General features: G+C 37.8%; 1 protein-coding gene across 1 annotated transcript; it reads left to right on the top strand.

Annotated features, from left to right (window-relative positions):
- The first annotated feature begins 371 nt into the window (after positions 1–371).
- Positions 372–23132, top strand: IL26 (interleukin 26). The gene is made up of 5 exons (XM_007953401.1): positions 372–542; positions 613–669; positions 830–964; positions 22889–22954; positions 23046–23132. The coding sequence occupies exons 1-5, from the start codon at positions 372–374 to the stop codon at positions 23130–23132; spliced, it is 516 nt and encodes a 171-aa protein (XP_007951592.1).
- Positions 23133–23438: the final 306 nt, after the last annotated feature.

The raw sequence follows: 23438 nt of genomic DNA, 5'->3' as shown, positions 1-23438 counted from the left end.
TCAAACCCACCAGCCACTCCTCGGAAGGAAGGCTGGGCAATCTACTTCCGTAGTGATACTGCCCCAGAAACACAAGGAGGGGTCACTATGAGTCGGATCCGACTTGATGGCAATGGGTGGGTTTAGCCCAACCTTGAGGTCTTACTTAATGTCACAGATGGTGTGGTCAACTTTTTTTTATTGTAAAGCAAGCTCTGAAAAATAGAGCAACCAAAGCGATCTTCTTATATATAAACTGTAAGTTATCTGTCGCAGCATCATAGACAGACAGCTTTGAAAGCTCACATAAGTAGGTTATCCTCTCATCTAACCAAGACAAATAGCTTTCTGGCTGCTGTTAGTGACACAAGCCCAGAGTGGGGTGGAGGGAAATGTGGGTGAATTGCATTTTGAGGTCTGGGTTGCTGTTTGTCACTCTGTCTCTTGCCATTGCCAAGCACAAGCAAACTTCCTTCACCAAAAGTTGCTGCTTAAAGGGAACCTTGATCCAAGCTGTGGACAGCCTCTTCGTCAAGATGGTGTGGATCAAAGCCACAGTTCCAGTAAGTGTCAGGCACTGTTTAGAACATTCATAATCCTGAATAAAACTTACTTCTCTTTGTTTTATTGTAGGAAGAACACATCAAAAATATAAAATTATTAAAAAAGAAAACAAAAAAGCTGTTTATGGTAAGCCAGAGTCTTTTTCACTTTTGTTTGATACTTTTTTCCTGTAGTTTTATTTTTCTAGATGGCCATTAAGTAATAATCTGGGAGATGTGTCAGTGACATTTTAAAAATTGAACTATTAATGATTCACTTTATGCAATGTCTTATATCTTATTTATAGAGAAATTGCAGATTTCAAGAACAGCTTTTGTCCTTTTTGGTGGAAGATGTTTTTGGACACCTCCAATTACAAGTTGGCAAGGAAGTACACTTTGTGGAAGACTTCCATAGCCTTAGGCAGAAATTGAGTCACTGTGTAAGTATGTACAGCAATATACATGTAATCATTCCCTCATTGTATGATTTCCAAGTAATTCATTCATTTAACAACTATTTCTTGGACAACAATTGTGTGCCAGGCACTATTCTAGGCTGTTATTTTTCTTTCTTTCTTTTTGAAAGTTCTGTAATAAGAGCTTTTAGATTGTCTTTTTCTTATCTATTTATATAAATTTTATAGTAATACCCTTTTTATGGCATAGTCTTGGTTGAAACAAAAATTGAAAAAAAAAAAAGGGAGTATGTTTTCTTTAGGAGCTCTGGTGGCCTAGTGCTTAAGGCGTTTGACTGCTAGCCAGAAGGCTGGAGGTTCAAACCCACCAGTCACTCTTCAGAAGGAAGGTTGGGCAATCTATTTCCATAGTGATACTGCCTCGGAAACCCAAGGAGGGGGCTCTATGAGTCGGATCCGACTTCTTTGGTACATAAATTACTTGAAGTCACAGTAACGTCACTGTCACAGGAAGCAAGGGGGAATTAACTAAGAAGGCAAAAGTGATCACATTTCTATAAAAGGATCCACAATAATAATAGAAAACAAACAAGCAAACACAAAACCTAGGGTCTGTGTAATGTCAGTTGAATTGTCTCTGTGAGGAATGTTAACTCTTTCCTGTGATCTTGTTTGGGCTCCACAAACGTTCTCTCCAACCTCCAGCAGTTGTGCCTTCCAGACAGCACAAAGTAGGGTAGTTCATGGGATGCCATGAAGAAACGCTACCCTTGAGAGTCATGTTCATTGAGACTTCAACACTGGGCAGCTGAAGACTGATTTTTTTAAAAAGTTAAAAGTTAGAATGTCTTTGTGTGGTCAATTAAGTGCCAGTTAGGTAAAATATTTTGGCAAATTTACATTCTCTTTTTCTTTGGTTAGTTAGTGTTGAAGTTATGTCCTTGTTTGGGACTTAAGTTGCATGGTTTTTCATAAACTCTCATATGCTATTAAAATAACAGCAACAATGAAAATGACAAATGATCACCTCTTGGTAGAACATGGGGAGAATGGTCTGGACCATACTCTCTTGCCTGAAATAATGGAAAGATGCACACATTCCTTAGATTTGGTCTGTACTTAGCCCATAAGGTCATGTTATTTGAGATGGTGGATAGTTAAAAATATTCTCTTAAATTTAAGTTGAATGATTATTTATTTATTTGGGCTCCACATAAGTTTTCTTATTATTTTTATATTATATTCTTATTATTTTTCCTTTATGACCAACTTATTAGGTTATTTATCACCCCAGTAAGAGAGAGTTCTTGTCACTAAAAGACTCTAAGAGAGGAAGAGAATAATCCATTGAAAGACTGGATATTGGGGAAAATTATAAAAATGGTGGCAGTCACTTCAGGCTTGGGTTAAGTCATCCAAAGCGACAACACAGTCCTTCCCAATTCAGTATCAGAAGGACAGGGAACCTCTGCCTCCTTTTCAAAATGGGATTTCTAAAAAGTTCCGTCTGTTTCCTTTTACTACTAAACCCCTTGTTTCCTCTGTTTGGGTGCATTGTTGTTGTTAAGTGCTGTGGAGTTGGCTCTGACTCATAGTGAACCCATGTATGGCAGAACGAAACGCTACCTGGACCATCCTCACAATCGTTGCTATGTTTGAACCCATTATTGTAGTTGTTGTTGTTAGGTGCCGTTGGGTCAGACCTGACTCATAGTGATCCCTCCTTGGGTTTCCGAGGCAGTGTCACTACGGAAGCAGATTGCCCAACCTTCCTTCTGAGGAGTGCCTGGTGGGTTTGAACCGCCAGACTTCTGGTTAGCAGTCAAGTGCCTTAGGTACTATGCTACCAGAGCTCCTGTGGTAGCCACTGTGTTAATCCACCTGCCTTAGCCATCTCTTTTAATATTATTGCAAGTGAAATTTGTTAATAATGGTTAGGCATTAGGAAAATATCCTGATGTGCTACAGTATGGTGTATCTGGACTCTTAGAACCCCCAAGTTCACATCTGTTTTTACCACTGATCCTATTTCTTTGGCTCAAATAGTTAGAGAACATATAATGATTGTTAATTATAGCCCCCAAAAGCAGTGTTCCCAATGAAAAGTTTGGAAAATATAGATCTGGTTAGGAATTTTGGGTTCTTTGATTTGTTTTTGAAGGAGTGCACCACCACCACCACCACCACCACCACCCCCAAAAAAAGAGAGATCTCAATCTATCAGTTGAGATGCTTTTTTAGGGACTTGAACCACAGTAATTCAAACATTGTGGCACTTTCTCTCAGCTTATTGTGGGTTACCAAAGTGGCTGGCTCCCCCTTGTGGCCAAATGTGAACACACCATCTGACCAACCTCTACGAGAGCCACCTAATTTCGTGCTTGCTTGCTTTTTTAAACTTTTGTGATTTGGGTAAAAGTTTATAGAACAAATTGGGCTTCCAAGCAACAATTCATACACATTTTATTTTGTGACATTCATTGCAAACCCCACAATGTAACAGCACACTTCCCACTTCCTTCCTACATTCTCCATCTCAAGTCAACCTTTTTTAGCTTCTGTTATTTGTCTCACAAACTGTGGACTTTATACTCTGGAATAAACCGACAACTGTTAGATTGTGAAAAAGAAAGTGATAGGAATAACCTGAGGTTTAGAAAATCTCCTCAGATGTTGCTTTAGGAAAGATTATTTAGGAAAATAATCTTTTGGCCAATCATATCTCTCTATTTTTGGCAGCAGAGGGTACTATCTGATACAAATTGGATGAGTATCTGCTCTATGCAGAATTCTAAATTAGTAATTAGGGCAGAGTTCAGTAGTGAGAAGTTATAAAACATGAAATAACAAAAAAAAGAAAAAGAAAGAAAACAAATTCAAGGCCATTGAGTACCACCCATAGCAACCCATCCTTGGTTTTCTGAGGCAGTACCTCTACGGAAATAGATTGCCCAGTTGTCCTTCCATGTTGCTGGTGGGTTTGAACTGCCAGACTTCTGGTTAGCAGTCAAATGCCTTAGGCACTACTCCGCCAGAGCTCCTAAACCTTGAAGTAGGCAGCATTAATTTCAATGTGATATTTTCATAATTAAAAATGAACCCTAAACAGTTAACATGTACTTAGCCAAGACATAGAAAATCATTAAACCAGTTGCTGTTGAGTCGATTCCAACTTATGACTGGCTCATGTATATCAGGGTAGACATTTCACAAAAAATAACTGAACAAGTGATTTTTTCAGAAGTAGATCTCTGGGCCTTTCTTCTTAGGTGTCTTTCTTCTGAGGACCTCCAATCTTTCTTTTTCTAAATAGACTTTATTTTTTAGAGCAGTTTTAGATTTGCAGAAAATTGTGCAGAAAGTACAGAGAGTCCCCATATAACCCACTTCCCTCTGCACATAGTTCTCCTATTATTAACATCTTGTATGGTAGGGGATATTTATTACAATTGATGAACCAATACTGATACATTATTATTAAGTAAAATCCATATAGGGTTCACTCTTTGTGTTGTATAGTCCTGTGGATTTTGACAAATGCATAATGTCATATGTTCACCATTACAGTATCATACAGAACAGTTTCACTGCCTTAAAAATGCCCTGTGCTCCCTCTCTTCATTCTTTACCCCTTTCGCCCGAGTCCCTGGCAATGACTGATATTTTCACTGTCTCTATAGTTTTGGCTTTTGCAGCTACTCTTAGAATCATGCAATATGTTGCTTTTGTAGACTGGTTTCTTTCATTTAGCAGTATATATTTAAGGTTTCTCCATGTGTTTTTATATCTTGATAGCTCATTGATTTTTGTCATTTGAGTGATACACCACTGTATGGATGGATGTACCACAGTTTGTTTATCCATTCACCTATTGAAAGATATCTTGGTTGCTTCCAGTTTTGGCAATTATCAACAACACTGCTATAACTTTTCACCTATAGCTTTTTATGTGGACATATGTTTTCATCCAATTGGGTAAATATCTAGGGGCAAAATTGCTTGATCATATGCTAAGCCTGTTTGGCTTTCTAAGAAACTGACAGACAGTCTTCCAAAGTGACTGTGTGATTTTGAATTCCCATGAGCTATGAATGAGGATTCCTGTTACTCCACATCCTTGACAGCACTTGGTGATGTATATTAGATTTTAACGGTTCTAGTAAGCGTGTAGTAGCATATCATTGTTGTTTTAATTTGCAGTTCCCTAATGGTGTGTGATGGCGAGCATCTTTTCACATGTTTATTTGCCCTCTGTGTATCTTCTTTGGTGAAGTTCTTGTTTAGATCTTTTACCTATTTTGTAGTTGAATTGTTTCTTTTCTTATTGTTGGGTTTTTAGAGTTCTTTGTATATTTTGGATAGAGATTCTTGAATAGATGTACATTTTGCAAATATTTCTTCCCAGTCTATGGCTTTTCTTTTCATCCTGTTGATAGTAGTACATTCACAGGATGGAAGTTTTTAATTTTAATGAAGCCCAACTTACAATATTTTTTTCTTTTTTAGATTGGGCCTGCTATTGTGGTTGTATCTAAAAAGGCATTGCCAAACCAAGAGGAGCCCGGGTTTTCCTCTATGTTGTCTTCTAGAAGTTGTATAGCTCTATGTGTTACAAAGCTTTGATCCATATATTATTTTGTAAAAGATCTAAACTTTCTCTCTAGATTCTTTTTTGTTTTTCGCATGTGGATGCCCAGTTGTTTTTTACACACACACACACACACACACACATATAATACATACATATATATATATAATATATATAATACACATATACATATGTTTGCTGTGCAGCACTCTAGGTTGATACCTTTTTGTCTTTGAGCACATCTCTCCAGTGTCTCCAGGTTTACGTTGTTTCTGACAAGAAATCTGCTCCCATTCTCTCTTTTTGTTTCTTTGTATGTTCTATGTCTCTTCTCCTGACCTCTTTTTTTTTTTCTTTTTTTAAGGATTTTATTTTTATCACATTCTAAAAGCAATTTGATTATCATGTGCATTGGTGCAGTTTCCTTCATGTTTCTTGTGTTTGTGATGTATTGAGTTCCTTGTATGTGTATGTTTATAATTTCTATAAAATTTGGAAAAAATTTTAGCCATTATATATTCAAAAGTTTTTCTGAACCCTCATCTATCTCCTCTCCTCTTGGAACTCAAGTCATACTGTATTAGACCATTTGAGGTTGTCCCGTAACTCACTGTGTTTATTACTTTTTTCTCAGCTTCTTTTTCTGTGTTTCTTTGAAAGTTTCCATTGCCGTGTCCTTAAATTCACTAATCACATCTGTGCATCAGGTGCGTTATTCATCTCAGACATTGCAATTTTTAGAAGTTTGAATTGAGTCTTTTAAGTATTTTCCATTTCTCTATTTATCATGTTCAATCGCTCCTGTACTTCTAGGACATATGGAATAGAGTTATAGAGACGCTTTTAATACCCTTCTCTGTTAGCCCTCATTTTTACGACAGTTATGCATTGGTTTCAATCAATAGATCTGTATCCACAACTATGGATTATAGTTTTTTTTCTTCTTTGCTTGCTTAGTAATTTTTGATTAAATGTCAGACATTGTGAATTTTACTTTATTGTGTCCTGACTCTTTTAGTATTCTTGAAAATGTAATCGAGCTTTGTTCTGGGATCCATTTAAATTACTTGAAAACAGTTTGATCCATTCAAATCTTGCTTTGAAGTTTTGTTAGGCAGGACAAATGGCAATATTTAGTTTAGTGCTACTTTTGTACCTTCACTGAGGAAATACATTTCTGTGAACTCTACTCAGTTCTCCATGATTTATAAGATTTTCTGCTTTGACTGAAACAAGAATTAGTTCATTTGTGAGTTCTGGAGATTTTCCTTCTAATCAAGTTCTTTTCCTGAGTAGTTCCCTGACATGCATCTTCTGATTAGTTCTCTACTGAAGACTCAAGGGGGCCCGTCTGCAAATTTCTTAAGCTTTCTCCTTTTTCCTGTGATTTCTAACTGTGTGGTCTCCAAGACTCCCAGATCTCTCTCCTCAACTAAATAAGGGTGCTGGCCTTTGTCTACATTTTCCCTCACTATTTTTCAACTTGCAAAACCTCTCCAGGAAGCTAGCAGGTTAGTAAAGCCAGAGAATTTCAACGCTCACTTTGTTTCTTTCCTTGCCTTGTGTCTAAAATATTGTAAACCATTGTTTCATATATTTTTTCATTTGTTTCAGATGAGAATGTAAATATGGCCCCTCTTGTTTCATCTTTTATATTATTTATTGATACACCATGTTTTATTTTTTAACTTTTTATTGAAAATTTCAAACATATTCAAAACAAGAAAGAATAAGAAATGAAGGCTATTAACCTCCATATATCCATCACCCAACTATATCTACACCTCCACCTCACCCCCAAAATTCTTCTTATCCTGGATTACTTGATAGAAAATACCAGAAATCATATTATTTCATCCATAGCTATTTTATTATTTATTTCTAAAAGATTTAAACTCATTCTTTATGAAAACATGTACTACATTGCCATTGTTGTTATTGTTATGTGCCATCAAGTCGGCCCTGACCCATAGCGACCCCTCCTTGGGTTTCCAAGGCAGTATCACTATGGAAGTAGATTGCCCAACCTTCCTTCCAAAGAGTGGCTGGTTGGTTTGAACCGTCAGCCTTCTGGTTAGCAGTCAAGTGCCTCAAGCACTACGCTACTCATTATTGAGGCAGTGTTCAAACTTTCTGATTGTCTTAATAGTTTTTATAAGTTAATTTGTTTAAATTAAGATCAAAACGGTTCAAACATTGCAACTGGTTAGTATGTCTCTTAAGTCTCTTTTAGTCAAAAGTGCCCCCTCCGTATTTCTTTTTGTCGTCTTCTCCTCCTGTCTGTCCTCTTTTTCTTCTTCCTCCATTTTTCCCTCCTCATTCATTTTGCAATTTATTTGTTAAAGAAATTGGGTCATTTGTCTTATAATTTGTCTGCATTTTCACAGCATAATTTAATATGTTTTCCTGTTTTTTCTTATACATTGGTATTACATAGAGAGAATAAGAATCAGGCTTGATGCTTTGGTACGAACACTTTATAGGTAGTGTTCTGTACTTTGCTCAAGAGGCATATAAGATATGGTCTCTATTTTTGTGATGTTAGCACGTACTGATTATTGTCTAAGTCCATTAATTCATTAAAAAAAAAAGCTGATAACAACCCACTGCCATCAAGTTGATTCCAACTCATAGTGACCCTATAGGACAGGGTAGAACTGCCCCACAGGGTTTCCAAGGTTGTAAATCTTTATGGACGCAGACTGCCTCATCTTTCTCCTGTGGAGTGGCTGGTGGGTTTGAACTGTCGACATTTTGGTTAGCAGTCAAATGCCTTAGGCACTGCACCACCAGAGCTCCTTTATTAATTCAGAAGGGGTTGTAAAATGACTGTGGTAGTTTAGGTTATGTGTCAACTTGGCTGGGCCTGGTTTTGAGTGGTTGGGCAGTTGGATGTAGTTATTCCCCATAATGAGACTGAGGGATGTGGTCTGCTTCCAGCATATGAGAAGAAGCTTTGAGAAAGGTCTCTGAGCTTTGGCACACTTGAATTCTGCATGTAGCTGAGTTTTGATTCAGCAGCCTGCCATGCTCTCTGCTGATCTCAGGACTCTTAATAGACTTGAATCAATGGCCTGCCATGTGGTTTGGTAATACTGGGACTGTGCTGTTTTACCTGTCAACCTTGGATTTGTCAGCCTCAGCAGCCAGCAGCTGCCTGAGTGAAGGAACCCTCCAGCTTCAGTGGGCCGGGATCAAGAGGCAGAGCTGAAGCCCAAGGTCGAGGGGCTTTCACCCAGCCCCTAGAGCCTGACACTTTGAACTTGGACTCCTGGCCTCCAAAACTGTAAAAGAATAAACTCCTGTTTGTTAAAGTCATCCCATTTGTGGTATTTATCTGTTAGAACAGCAAAAAGTACCAAAAACAATGACATTTTAAAAAATCTATTGTTGTTGTTATGTGCTGTCAAGTCGGACCCGACTCATAGCGACCCCTCCTTGGGTTTCTGAGGCAGTATCACTATGAAAGTAGATTGCCCCATCTTCCTCCCAAGGAGTGGCTGGTGGATTTGAACTGGCACCTTCTGGTTAGCAGTCAAGTGCCTTAGGCACTATGCTACCAGAGCACCTAAAAAAAAAAAAAAATTCTATTATACCTCCCTCCTCTATTTATAACCTGGAATAACTCTGTAAACAGGACCTACCTGTCACTAACTATTTGGCTTTCATCAGGAAGTATTCATATTTTAAAAAGGAAGTATAAATGCTTGATTCTTTTATTTGTCAATTTTCAGTATAAGAAATTGGTTTTGTAACATTCTCCCAAGGTGACCAATGAGTTGCTGTCACTTTGTTTTTATTTTCCGTTGGTATCACTATTAACTCGTGTTTTTAAATTATCTTCATTTTTATGAACCTTTCTGAGTTCTCAAAGCTTTTGGGATTCTTTTCAAGTCCATTGAAATTGGCATCTTCTTGTGCTACTCTTAAGACATAGCACCATGCTAAATCTCATGATAGGCTACTGCATTTGCGTGTCATCTCATTACTTTGGACAACATTTTAGGCATTTTGCAGCATCTAATAAAATATTGTATTTTATTTCTTAGTTTTATTTGGTATAATTATTCAAAGAAAAATGTATTTTTATAATCTTTGCTAACCATGATATTTGGAAAGATGGGGCAATCTACTTTCATAGTGGTACTGCCTCAGAAACCCAAGGAGGGGTCGCTATGAGTCGGGTCCGACTTGACAGCACATAACAACAACAATAGATTTTTTAAAAGGGAAAGAAAACTTTCCCTGATTCTTAGAGGACTCAGATATCCTCAGACTTGAAAGGGAACTTGACAGTTGCTTATTTCAATTCATAAAAAAAATTTTTGCCTAATTGCTAGGGATCAAACTGGAAACTGGAAAAAAAGAAAAAATTCCATTAGTTTGCAAGATTTCATCCTCTTTAATTAACATTTTTAGAGCCTGAATGGTAATTGGTATTTGGAGAAACACACTTTTGTTGATTGTGTGTAACTAATTTTAAAGTCTGATAAGTATTGGCAAATAGAGTATTTGTGTCTCCTTTCTTATAGTGATTTTTTCTAAGTAATTTGTATCATCAGTTGCAACTAGCATTTCAACTTGTGAAACTTTGCCAATTATTCAGCCTTGTAATTTCAAATGTTTATTTACTTATTTTTTAAGCTGCAATTGCTTGAACTAATAAAACAAGAGCTGGAATGTGAGACCAACATTTTCTTATTCTTTGGCTAACAGCAAAGTTAAAAATGCTAGTTTTTAAAATTCTGAGTGTACATCAGACTTTAACCTTAGCAGCCCTATAGTACAGACAGACCTAAATTCAAATTCCTCATCTGCCCTTTACTGGTGATGTCCTTGAGCATCAGTTTTCTAACTTATTAAAGACTAACAACAATAGTAATAATAATCTCATCTTGTCGTTCTTGGAATAATTAAATGAAGTAATATATCTAACATATCTAAGTAACAGGATTTCTAGCAGGTAGTAGTTCTGCCAAACTGTTTGTGTCTTTTCTTACTGTTTCCATACATAGAACACTAGTTTCCTTCTAATTACATTTTCTCAACAGTTTCCAAAGGAATGGTTCTCTTAAGCAATCAAAGGCCTTTTAATGCTTAATGTTAATATCACCATGTATAATGTGTATATAGTAGCACTTTAATTTAAGGAAGAGAAATCCTTTATGAGTTTTAATCTTGGTAAACATGTTCTTTAATTATGTTATTCAATCTCTATGCTGACAAAGTCATTTCTTATTTAATGATATATAACATTTCTGTCAAAATTATGAGGAACAGCTCTATTGCTTAGTCAAGAAGTTTCTTCCTGTGTTAAATTACATGGATTCACTCTGCTACATGGTAATTGCACAGAGAATTAAAATAAATCTACAATAGAGTCATCCTACTCTAGTATTTGTTTGTATTCAAGGTATTTACAGACTCTTTCTATTCTTTTTCTATGATTAGAACATTGGGAAATTTTCAGTGAGCGTCTAAGATTATTCTAGGTAAATGAGATATTAACATATCTGTATCAGATGACTGATAGTTACAGGAAATACAGAAATAAGGTAATAGTTTGTAAACTCTTCTGATATATATTTATGCTGCTGTTGGATATTTGTGATTCTTTGAAAATATTTAATGCCTGATTTATGAATTCAGTTTTGCAAAGAGATACTTGACTAATAGTTAAGTCAATCTTTCTTCCTTTCATGAACTCTTGGTTGCCAAAGTTATTATGCTTTCTGCCAATAATACTTATTTTGTTCTTTTCCTTCTAAGTTTTCTGGTCTCAATGGTTTGGTGTTAGTGTCCATTTTTCTAAAATGATATTCAATTTTGCGTGTGTGTCTATTTTCAAAGCAGGATGTACTGATGCATTTATCTCAATTGTTACATTAAATGTACCTTAGATAATATTTATAAATCCTCAATAAAATTAAGTGCAAAAGTTAGTAAACAAGATATGCTTAAAACTTCATTTGTTATCATGTAATAAAATCTAATTAATTAGTTATTAATCTAATTTTTAAGCTGTTATTTGTATTTGGGGGAAAAATATAAATTTCAGGAAACCAAGACCATGGCTAGAATAGGAACTGTCTTAGCCACTAGGGAGAACTTAAGGGGGAAAAGAAAAAAAAAAAAAAGAATGATTGCAATTTGAAGTTGTGTGATTAGCTGGGTGAAATGTAGAAGATCTTATGTATGGTTTTACACTCTGATAAGGAGCTCTGGTGGCACAGTGCCTAAGATATTTGACTGCTAACCCAAAGGTTAGGAGCTCTGATAGCATAGTGGCTAAGGCACTTGACTGCTAACCAGAAGGCTGGGGGTTCAAACCCACCAGCCATGCCTTGGAAGGAAGATGGGGCAATCTACTTCTGTAGTGATACTACCTCGGAAAACCAAGGAGCGGTCGCTATGAGTCGGGTCCGACTCAACAGCACCTAACAACAAACAGAAAGTTGATGGTTCAAACCTACCAGCTGCTCCATGTAAGGAAACGGGGCAATATACTTCTGTAAAGATTTACCTCCTTGGGGGTCTCTGAGTCAGACTTATTGAATGGCAGTGGGTTTAGTTTTTTATTGGATTGACTGTGAGGAAGTAGCTCTGGTGATGGAGTGGTTAAAGCATTGTGCTGCTAACCAAAAAGTCAGCAGTTCCAATCCACCAGTTGCTTGGAGGCAGTCTGCTCTCAAAAAGATTTATAGCCTTGGAAACCCTCTGGGGAAGTTTTACTTTGTTCTATATGGTTGCTATGAGTCAGAATCGGCTTAATGGCAGTGATGGGGTGGGACTGACTGCTAGAAATGAACCTCTGTAGCACAGTGGTTAAAGAACTCAGCTGCTAAGCAAAAGGTCGGCCAACCTTTTGGTAGTTCCAACTCACCAGCTACTCCTTGGGAGAAAGACATGTTAGTCTGCTTCCATAAAGATTTACAGCCTTGTAAACACTATGGGGCAGCTCTTATCCTGCTTTATATGGTTGCTAAGAGTCAGAATACTTGCCAGCAGTGAGTTTGGTTTGGATTGACTGTGACAATACTATCTCTGTTTGTAGTATTACACAATCCTTTTTGTAGAAATACTTTGAGGCCATTCTTTGTGAGAATGCAGTATGAACAACTAGCTCTCTGAGGGACTGTAACATTTGTAGCTGTCCATATATTGACCCATGTGTCTTGTTTCATTAAAATTAGTGATGGAGAAGAAGTTTTCATTTTTGCTTTAGCTGTCATACACAATGCAAATTTGTACACATTAAGAGCTTGGGGGCAAAACTAAGGTTTGCATTACTTAGTTGTTCATCCCATTGTTTTTAACAAAATTATAATGACCACTATTAGGCACTTGACTGCTAACCAGCCTTGGCAGTTCAAAACCACCAGCCACTCCTCGGAAGGAAGGTTGGGCAATCCTACTTCCGTAGTGATACTGCCTCGGAAACCCAAGGAGGGGTCACTATGAGTCGGGGCCAACTCGACGGCACATAACAACAACAACATTGTCTATGGCATGCTTCAGACTATTGTGAAACCAGTAAGCTTTTGTGGGTTTGGAACCAGTAAGCTGGATCTTGCATTTGATTGATTGATTCTTCATTCATTCATTCAACATCTAGTATTTGCTGAATATATTATATGCTGGGGATTTGGCAGAAATGGATAAATAATGTCTCTGTCCTCACAGAGAGTATTGACAATGCTTTCAGTCAGTTTCAGGTTATGATAGATGCTGTGGAAGAGCAAACACCAGGATGAGCTGCAGCAAAATTAGCTGGAGGTTGGGGCAGTACGTAAGTCGGTTAGTAGGGGTTTCAGCTGACACCTGAAGGGTATTTAAGTCATCTCTGCTCTCTTCAGCCTTGGAACATCTCACTGCTCCTGTCTGCTCATCCCTTCTCCTTGTTCCTTTCAGTACATCCCACTTATCCTTCAAGATGCAACTCACTACTTTTCTCCTTCTGGAAGCCTGCTGGGATGCTAGAGTCTGGTTGCCCTTCTATCTCCCAGAGCAGTTATATTTTCTATTATACTGTTTGTCACACAGTATTGTAATTCTACATTGCTGTCTGTTGCTCAGTGGATTGTGAGCTATTCCATGTACCCTGAGGTGATTTTCATCACATAGGACACTTCTAGTAATTAAATAAGTCAATGCTATGTGGGCAGAGACATTATTCTATATCTGTTATTGTCGTTAGTTGCCATCCAGTTGATTCTGACTCACGGCGACTCCATGTGTTACATAGTAGAACCACTCCATAGGGGTTTCTTGGCTGTAATTTTTTCTTTTTTTTAATTTGTATTGTGATTTGGGTGAAAGTTTACAGAGCAAATTCATTTTCCATACAGCAGTTCATACATATTTTGTTTCATGACATTGACTGCAATTCTCCACAATGTAACAGCTCTCTTCCTCTTCTTCCCCATATTTATCTCTTCCCTGTGTTCTTCCCTCCCATGCATTCCTGCCTCCCCAAGCTGTCTCCCTGTGCAAACACTTCCCTTCTGTTCTCCCATGATTGATTAATCACTTTAAGGAGTGTATCTACCTGATGTAAATGCTCACCCCATATGCCGTCTATTGTTTGGCTGGAAGCCACAGGAGGGAGTTCAGTTCCAGACCTGAAGGGTAACTATACAGTCTTACCAGGCACTATCGTACTTTTTTTTTTTTTTTTAATTTTGTTCCACATTGTTCTCCCACTCTATCCAGGATCTCCTGCACTGACCCCTCTCTGAGTGGTTGATTGTGGTAGTCAGGCACCATCTAGTTCTTCTGATCTCACAGTTATATAGGTTGAGGATCACATGGTCTACCAGTCCCTTGGACTAATTGTTTTTATGTGTCTTTGGTTTTCTTCATTCTTCTTTGCTCTTCATGAAGTGAGACCCATCATTGTAGAAGCAACATTGTAGATGCAAGGTGGCTGCTTGCAAGCTTTTAAGACCCCAGTCATTACTCACCTAAGTACGATGTGGAACAATGTTTTTCTGTAGTATGTTATCTCAATTGAGCCTGATGTCCCCTGTGACCATGGTCCAGAGCCCACAGATCCAACTACTCACTCCCTCCAGGTAGTTGGCCATGGCCTAGTAGCCACCACAACCTTGCCTCTTGTCAACTCTACTATACACCTGGACATTCTTCCAGCACATACAAATATGCATGTAGAAACATTATCTGCTAACCCTATACATGGTCATGGACACACTCCTGCCTAGACATACTTGATCATTCAGCTTGTCCACCCACCTATCCACTTGTAGATCAATGCTTGTCTTAGGTATAATCTTAAAGGAAGCAAATTAGCAGGCCTTTCTTTGAAGTACCACTGGGTGGGTTCAAACTTCTAATTTTTCAGTTTGCAATTGAGTACAAACTGTTTGATCCATCTAGAGATATTGGCACTGACAGTTAAGTATTCAGCTGCTAACAGAAAAGTTGGTGATTAACTACTTTGGAGCAGCTTTGCAAGAGAAAGACTTGATGATTTATTTCCATAAAGATCACAACCAGAAAAACCTATGGGGAAATTCTAGTGTGTCACATGGGGTCAGTATGAGTTAACAACAACTTGACAGCATCTACAACAGCTTATAATAAGTACACAATAAGCATGTATTGACATAACGATGAATAATTAATCTGTTGTGTTTTTCGTTACATGACTAGTTCATATTTTAATTTGAGCTGGTATTTAGTTATTCTAGGAGTTGTGGTGGCATAGTGCCTAAGGCATTTGACTACTAACCAGAAGGTTGATGGTTCAAACCTACCAGTCACTCCACGGAAGGAAGACTGGTCAATTTCTTCCGTAAAGATTTACTGCCATGGAAATTCAAAGAGGGTCTCTGTGAGTCAGAATCAACTTGATGGCAATGAGTTTGGTTTGGATTTCTTAGTTGATTTTTCTAGCCCAGCTAATAAACTGGAGGAGCCCTGGTGGTGCAGTAGTTAAGTGGATAGTTGCTAACTGAAGGTCAGTGGTTGGAACCCACCAGTCACTCTGGGGGAGAAAGATATGGCAGTCTGCTTCTGTAGCAGATTACAGCCTGGGAACCATGTGAAGCAGTTCTACTCTGTCCTTTAGGGTCACTGTGAACCATCAAAATCAACTTGATGGCAAAATTTTTTTTTTTTCCCACTAGTGAATTGCCTCTAGTGTAGATTATATATGATTCATTTGAGTTTGTCAATTTGTTCAGCTATTCTTCCAATAAAACTGCTGGTCTCCTTTTCAGCCACTGCAACTATACACTAAAATATAAGGACAAGGAAATCATTCTTTTTTCATTTTTATTTTTATTCTTTTTTACTTTTATTGTGGTGAAAACATATACAACAAGACATTCGCCAACCTAACAACTTCCACATTTACAGCTCAGGGACATTGATTACATTTTTCATGTTGTGCCACCATTATTACAATCCTTTTCCAAAATATTCTACAACCTATTAGCATAAACTCAATGCCTCCCAAACACATTTTATTTATGTATTATGTATTTGTGTGTGTATATATGTGTGTGTGTGTGTGTGTGTGTGTGTGTGTATATATATATATATATATATATATGCATATATGTATGGGGAGCTCTGGTGGTCTAGTGCCTAAGGTACTCAATTGCTAACCAGAAATCTGGTGGTTTGAACCCACCCACCAGCCACTCCTTGGAAGGAAGATTGGGCAATCTACTTCCCTAGAGATACTACTGCCTCTGAAACTCAAGGAGGGGTTACTATGAGTCAGGATCCAATTGATGGCTGTGAGTTTGGTGTTTTTGGTTTATATATGTATGTGTGTGTTGGTTTTATGTGTGGTTCTGTGTGTGCATGTATGTACACTTGTGTGTGCATGTGTATGTGTATATGTATATGTTTATGAATGTATATACGTGTATGTATGTATATATGTGTATATATAACGTATACGTGGGTGTGTTCACATGTCTATAATATATAAGTGGTGTGTGCATGTGTATGCATGTGTGTCACATACATGCATGTGCACGCATGTGTCATACATGATCACACGATGCATTGTGTGATACATACAGACATGTGCACATGTGTATGTAATATATTTGCATTTGTGTGCACATGTGTGTATGTGCATGGAGTGTAACACATAACACATGTATGAATGTACATATACACACATAATGCACGTGCATGTATGTACATGTGTAATACACATATGTGTTTGTATGTGCATACATGCACATGTATATAGTGTGTGTATGCGTGTGTATAATATATACATGCATGTGTATGCTATGAACATGTATACATGTGTGTATACATGCATGTGTATGTATTATATATCCATGTATACACACACATATATATTATCTACACGTGTATATATGCATATGTATAAAAGTGTATAGACTATAATCACAAATGTATACACATGTAGATAATACATATGCACATGTTTATACATGTAGATAATATATATGTGCTTGTATATATGCATGCCTGTAGACACATATATAATACATACACGTGTGTCTACACACATATATAATATATACATGCATGTCTATACATGCACATCTATAGGGTATATAATATATACACATGTGTCCATATGCGTGTGTGTATACATGTATATAATATATATACATGTGAGTATGTTGTTGTTGTTGTTGTTATGTGCCGTCGAGTCGGCCCCGACTCATAGCGACCCCTCCTTGGGTTTCCGAGGCAGTATCACTACGGAAGTAGGATTGCCCAACCTTCCTTCCGAGGAGTGGCTGGTGGATTTGAACCGCCAGCCTTCTGGTTAGCAGTCAAGTGCTTTAGCCACTATGCTACCAGAGCTCCTCATGTGAGTATAGACACACGTATATATACATATATATAATATATACACACATGTATGTATGCACACATATATAGTTATATATGTGTATGTGTATATGTATATGTTTATGAATGTGTATATGTGTATGTATGTATATATGTGTATATATAATGTATACGTGGGTGTGTTCACATGTCTATAATATATAAGTGGTGTGTGCATGTGTATGCATGTGTGTCAATATAGTTATATATGTGTATATACACACATGTATATATGTGTGTATAAAAGAAATATACACATGTATATATACACATATATGTTGTTTTGTAACCTAATTAAAAATTTTCCCTCTCCTGCCCTTCCATCACAAACCAACAAAGAGTTTTTTTCTATGAAGAAACCTTTCCTTGACTTTTTACAATAGTGGACTAATACAGTATTTGTCCTTCTGTGATTGACTTATTTCACTCAGCATAATGTCCTCTAAGTTCATCCACATTATTTGGTGTTTTGCAGATTCCACATTATTCTTTAGGGTCGCATAGTATTCTATTCCATGTATGTGCCACAGTTTGTTTATCCATTCCTTGGCTGATGGGCACTTAGGTTGTTTCCATCTCTTTGCCATTGTGAATAGTGCTGTGACGAACATGGGTGTGCATATATCTATTTGTGCCCAGGCTCTCACTTCTTTAGGCTCTATACTTAGTAATGGGATTCCTGGGTCAAATGGTATTTCTATTTCCAACTTTTTAAGGAATTGCCTTACTGATTTCCACAGTAGTTGTATAATTTTACAGCCCCCCTAGTCATATATGAGAGTCTCAATCTCTCCACATCCTTGCCAGCATTTGTTATTTTCTGTCTTGTTGAACTTTGATATTAATGCTGGAGTGAGATGGTATCTCATGGTTGTTTTGATTTGCATCTCTCTAACACCTCAATATAAAGAAAACAAAAATCTTCACAGCTAGACCAATGAACAGCACATGATAAATGGAGAAAAGATTGAAGTTGTCAAAGACTTCGTATTCCTTGGTTCTACAATCAACACCAATGGAAGTAGCAATCAAGACATCAGATGACGTATTATATTAGGCAAATCTTCTGCAAAAGACCTCTTTAAAGTGCTGCAGAGCAAAGATGTCTTCTTGAAGACTAAGGAGCACCTGACCTGATCTATGGTATTTTCAATTGCCTCATAAGTATGTGAGAGCTGGACAATGAACAAGGAAGACCGAAGAAGAGTTGACGCTTTTGAGTTGTGGTGTTGATGAAGAGTACTGAATGTATCATGGACTGCTAAAAGAACTAACAAATCTGTCCTGGAAGAAGTGCAGCCAGAATGCTCTTTGGAAGCAAGAATGGCCAGACTTCATCTCACCTATTTTTGTCATGTTGTCAGAAGGAGCCATTCCCTGGAGAAGGATATCATGCTTGGAAAAGTGGATGGTCCACAAAAAAGGGGAAAGCCCTCAACAAGATGGATTGGCACAGGGACTGCAATGATGGCCTCAGGCATGGCAGGGGTCATGGGGCTGATAATTGTAAATGGTATTGATTTCCTTATTTCATTTCAGAGTCCTCTTTGTGGTGGAGAGGAGTCCAACTGATTTTTGTACGTTGATCTTGTATCCTGCCACTATGCTTAACTGCAGACTTTCTTTCAGGGAGCTTCTGTGTGGACTTGAACCTCCAATCTTTTGTTAGCTGCTGAGTGTGTTAACTGGGTCACTCAGGGACTCCCAGTATAACAAAGTGGCTATAAGTATAAACACTGGAGCCAGAATGCTTGGGTTCAGATGCCAGTTCTTTCACTTACTCTGTGAGCATAGTTGCCTCTATGCCTCAGTCTCGTCATCTGTGAAATTAGGATATTAATAGTGCTTACTTCATATGCCTACTTCATAAGGTTGTGGTGAGGTCTAACGGAGCTAATATCATTAAAGTCTTTACATTAATGCCTGGTACGTAATACTAACAGAATAAATGTTGACTATTATTACTTTCACCTAACATTCTTCTCAGTATTTTAGCTTCCCTAGAAGGGGAATTGGGATAAAGAAGAGAGCTCCTGGAAATGCTGCAGTTTTACCCTCTAATTTTGGTATAGTGTGTTGCTAATTTTCCTCTTTACAGCTATATTGTTTAATGACTGTTTTGCTCATCATTATATCTTCAGTGCTCAGTAGAGGGCCTGGCACAAAGCAGGCACTTCATGAAAGTCTGTTTAATGAATGACTGAATTCTTTCTGACACTGGTTGCCTTGGTTGGCACTGGTTGGAGTCTTTTCTTTTCCTATTGGCCTGGGCACTGATTTATGAGGACCAGTACCTGGAATATTTGTCTTGGAGAAATAATTTAATCTCCTTGTTGATTAATGGAATGCAAATAGGTTTTTCAAGTCTGCACATAGAAGAGTAAGTCTTTCATTGTAAGAACAGAGCCTAGCAGACTAGATTACTTAACTAATTTTAAGAACATAGTTTGCCTAAAGGAATTCATTGTTTTTTTATTGTATTTAATTAAGAGCTTTGTCTGTTACTTGTCATCTAGTATAACACAATTTATTGCTTGTGAAAAAAAAGAAAAAGAAAAAGTAACCTTATAACAGTGAGAAAAAAAAAAAAAAACAGGTCTGTGAAGTAACTTTAGGAGCCCTGGTGGCACAGAGGTTAAAGTGCTTGGCTACTAACCAAAATGTCAGAAGTTTAACCTACCAGCCACTCCACGGGAGAAAGATGAGGCAGTCTGCTCATGTAAAGATGTATAGCCTTGGAAACCCTATGGAGCAGTTCTAGTCTGTCCAATAGGGTTTCTAAAAGTCAAAATCGACTTGACAACAAAGAGTTTGGTTTTGGTTTGAAGTAATTTTACTTCTCTGAGGGAAATGAAGTGACAACAATGGGTTTGATTTGTTGGTTTATCACAGGGAGGTTCTAGGCTATGCTTGTGAATCACACTGCACCTTAACTTGATATTCTGTCTCAGCAGCCCCTTGGGGACAGCACTCTTCTGTATTTAATCATGAAAGTCCCTTTCACAAGAAGTGTCTCTTCCTTCCTGTGTAGGGTCTGACCTGAAGGTGGAATTCCCATTTGGGCAGAGCCATGCCACTATCACCATCATCAGTAAGCCCCTGTAACAGTGGTCAGGATGTAACTGTGTAATAATTTCAATTTCATTTTTCTTGATGAGTAAAGGAACCTGAGTCACCCTCTTCTGTGCTGTCGTTATGTTCTGGCCTAAAGAGATCTGTTGGTTGACCTGGGTCATGTTTATTATTCATTTTAATAAACCAACCAGTTGTTATCAAGTTGATTTCATCTCACTCTGTGTATGTCAGAGTAGAACTGTGCTCCACAGGGTTTTCAATGGCTAATTGTTCAGAAGTGGATCACTAGTCCTTTCTTCTGAGGTACATCTGGGTGGACCCACATCTCCAGCCTTTCAGTTAGCAGCTGAGCATGTAGCCATCTGTATCACCCAGGGACTCCATTCATTTTAATAGATGCTGTCCTTTAGCTGCTTCAGTGTTGTGACTATTAACTAAGCTTTCTTTTTATTGATGCCTCTTTGCTATTTATTTTATCAGTAGGATAGGGTCTTTTGTAAAGTCTTGGGTGAGTGATTTAAACACTTGGTCCTTGGTTTCCCTATCTGAAAATTGAGAAGAATTGGCCTATACACTCTTCATGGTCTATTTCAATGCTAAGGTTTTATGAGTAAAAATGAAGTAGACAAACTAGACATTCTTACTTTTTTCTTCTTTTCTCTTTAAGTCATCCTATGGGAAATTTATGGGAGAATAATGGTTTCTTTCTTTCTTTCTTTTTAAATTGTGATTTGGGTGAAAGTTTACAGAGCAAATTCATTTTCCATGCAACAGTTCATGCACATTTTGTTTTATGATATTGGTTGCAATCCCTATAATGTAGCAGGTCTCTTCCAAGTTCTTCCCTGTGGTTACCTTTTCCCTGTGTCCTTCTTTCCCATGCATTTCTGCCCTCTGAGCTATCTCCCTGTGCAAATACTGCCCTTCTATTTTCCCATAGTTGATTGTTCTAAGGAGTGTACCTATCTGGTGTAAATGTTTACCTCATATGCCTGTCTATTATTTGGCTGAAAGCCATGGGAATGAGTTCAATTCCAGGCCCAAAGGGTGTCTAGGAGCCATAGTCATGGGGGTTCCACCAGTCTCTATCAGACCAGTAAGCTTGGTCTTTTTCATGATTTTGAGTTTTGTTCCACATTGTTCTCCCACTATGTCCAGAATCTCCTATTTTGATCCCTTTCTGAGTGGTTGATAGCGGTAGCCAGGAGGATGTTTATTTCTTCGTGCTTGATTCCTAAGTAATGTCTATGCTCAGGTGCTGTTGTTAGTTGCTATCAGGTTGGTTCTGACTCCTGGAGACCCAGTTGTGCAGAGTAGAACTGCTCATAGGGTTTTCATGGCTATGGCCTTTGGGAAGCAGATTGGCAGTCCTGCCTGCTGAGGTACCTCTGCATGGGTTTGAACCGTCAATGTTTTGGCTAGTAATCGAGTGCTTATTATGCCATGCAAATACTCCCACGATCAGATAGGGTTTGAGAATTCATCTCCATAAAAGAGACTATCAGTTTCCTCCTGCCAGGCTACAAGCCAATTTCTCAAGACATCAGACCATTCCTCCTAATTTTAACAACAATATTAAGTTTCCAGGTGCATTCTCCTGATGATCTGCACCTGCACTTGGTCCTGTGTGTTGTATACTGCACTCTATTATTTCTCAAAAAGTGAATTTATTCTTGTTATTCCCATGCTTCACACCATCCATCCCTATGCTTATGATACAATACCAGCTCCTAACTTAGGCCTACACCTCTTTTACCTCTTTCTCTTTCTCACTCTAAAAACTCACTGCCATTGAGTTGGTTCTGACTCATAGTGACCCCTCCTTGGGTTTCTGAGGCAGTATCTCTACAGAAGTAGATTGCTCAATCTTCCTTCCAAGGAATGGCTGGTGGGTTTGAACCACCAGCCTTCTGGTTAGCAGTCAGATGCCTTAGGCACTACTGTCACTGACGGGAAAGTACTGAACTCTTTCCCGTTTCAGGACCTTTGCCACTTTTCCCTCTGCCATAATTGCCCTCCCCTATGCATCCTTCTTCATTCTCTCTTCACTTCCTCATATAGGGTCTCCTCATTTTTGAGGTCTCATTTTAAATGGTGTTCTTCAAAGGCGCTCTCCCTGCCACCCCATTGGAAGTAGGTTGCCCGTGTAAAGTCAGAGAGTCTTGTGCATTACAAACATAACTTCATCATAATTTGTCAGTTTTTATTTTTTGTTGTTTCTTTATTGACCATTTGCATCCCCCCAACAACTCCAATAAGGCTGTAAGCTCCGTGAAGACAGAGATCATGTATCATTATTTGCCAGCACGTACCCAGAGTCCAGTAAGTAGAACATGCTCAATACATGCTTGTTGACTGGATGGAACGGTGAGTATTACTAGTGCCATTTCAAAAACAATTCAAAAAAATAATTTTTACTGTCGATTTCTTAGATTTCCTGTCCTTCACCTGCGAGAGAAATAAAATCCATCACCAGGATAAAAAGAACATTTTATAGGGCAAGTATTCTAATAAAATAAATACAAAAAAATATTACATTGTTTTAGAATATGAAAAATTTCTCCATTTGTATTTGTACTTTATTTGCAGATTGGAAATAAAGGAATGTACAAAGCCATCAGTGAACTGGAAATCCTCAACTGGATTAGAAACTTCCTGGAAAGTCTTATATTTTGAAATACTATGAGAACCACCAGAAATAAATTTCTAACAGTGTGTTTTTAAAAAAACATTCTGGACAGAGTACTGACAGAAAGAAAAATGATTCACAATAGACTAGAAGAATTTAATGTAATAATGTTTTGGAAATAAGTAAATTACCACTAATGTACATTATATTTTAAAGGAATGTTTTTAACCTGAGCATGTTTTGTTATTCACAAGTACATTGTATGAATTTAATTTAAAAGGTCTATAATTTGAATTGTGTTGTTGTTGTTATGTGCAGTCGAGTCGGCCCCGACTCATAGAGACCCCTCCTTG

The sequence above is a fragment of the Orycteropus afer genome, unplaced genomic scaffold, assembly GCF_000298275.1.
Source record: "Orycteropus afer afer isolate SDZICR_OR568_19922 unplaced genomic scaffold, OryAfe1.0 scaffold00392, whole genome shotgun sequence".
NCBI classification, from domain to species: domain Eukaryota; kingdom Metazoa; phylum Chordata; class Mammalia; order Tubulidentata; family Orycteropodidae; genus Orycteropus; species Orycteropus afer.
This window is presented reverse-complemented; position numbering and strand designations above follow the sequence as displayed.

Excerpts from the sequence above, each read along its gene's own strand:
- IL26 (XM_007953401.1), top strand. The coding sequence starts at position 372 with ATGTGGGTGAATTGCATTTTGAGGTCTGGGTTGCTGTTTGTCACTCTG. Across the intron at positions 965-22,888 it reads GGCAGAAATTGAGTCACTGT|ATTTCCTGTCCTTCACCTGC; the intron begins GTAAGTATGTAC and ends TCGATTTCTTAG. Across the intron at positions 22,955-23,045 it reads TAAAAAGAACATTTTATAGG|ATTGGAAATAAAGGAATGTA; the intron begins GCAAGTATTCTA and ends CTTTATTTGCAG.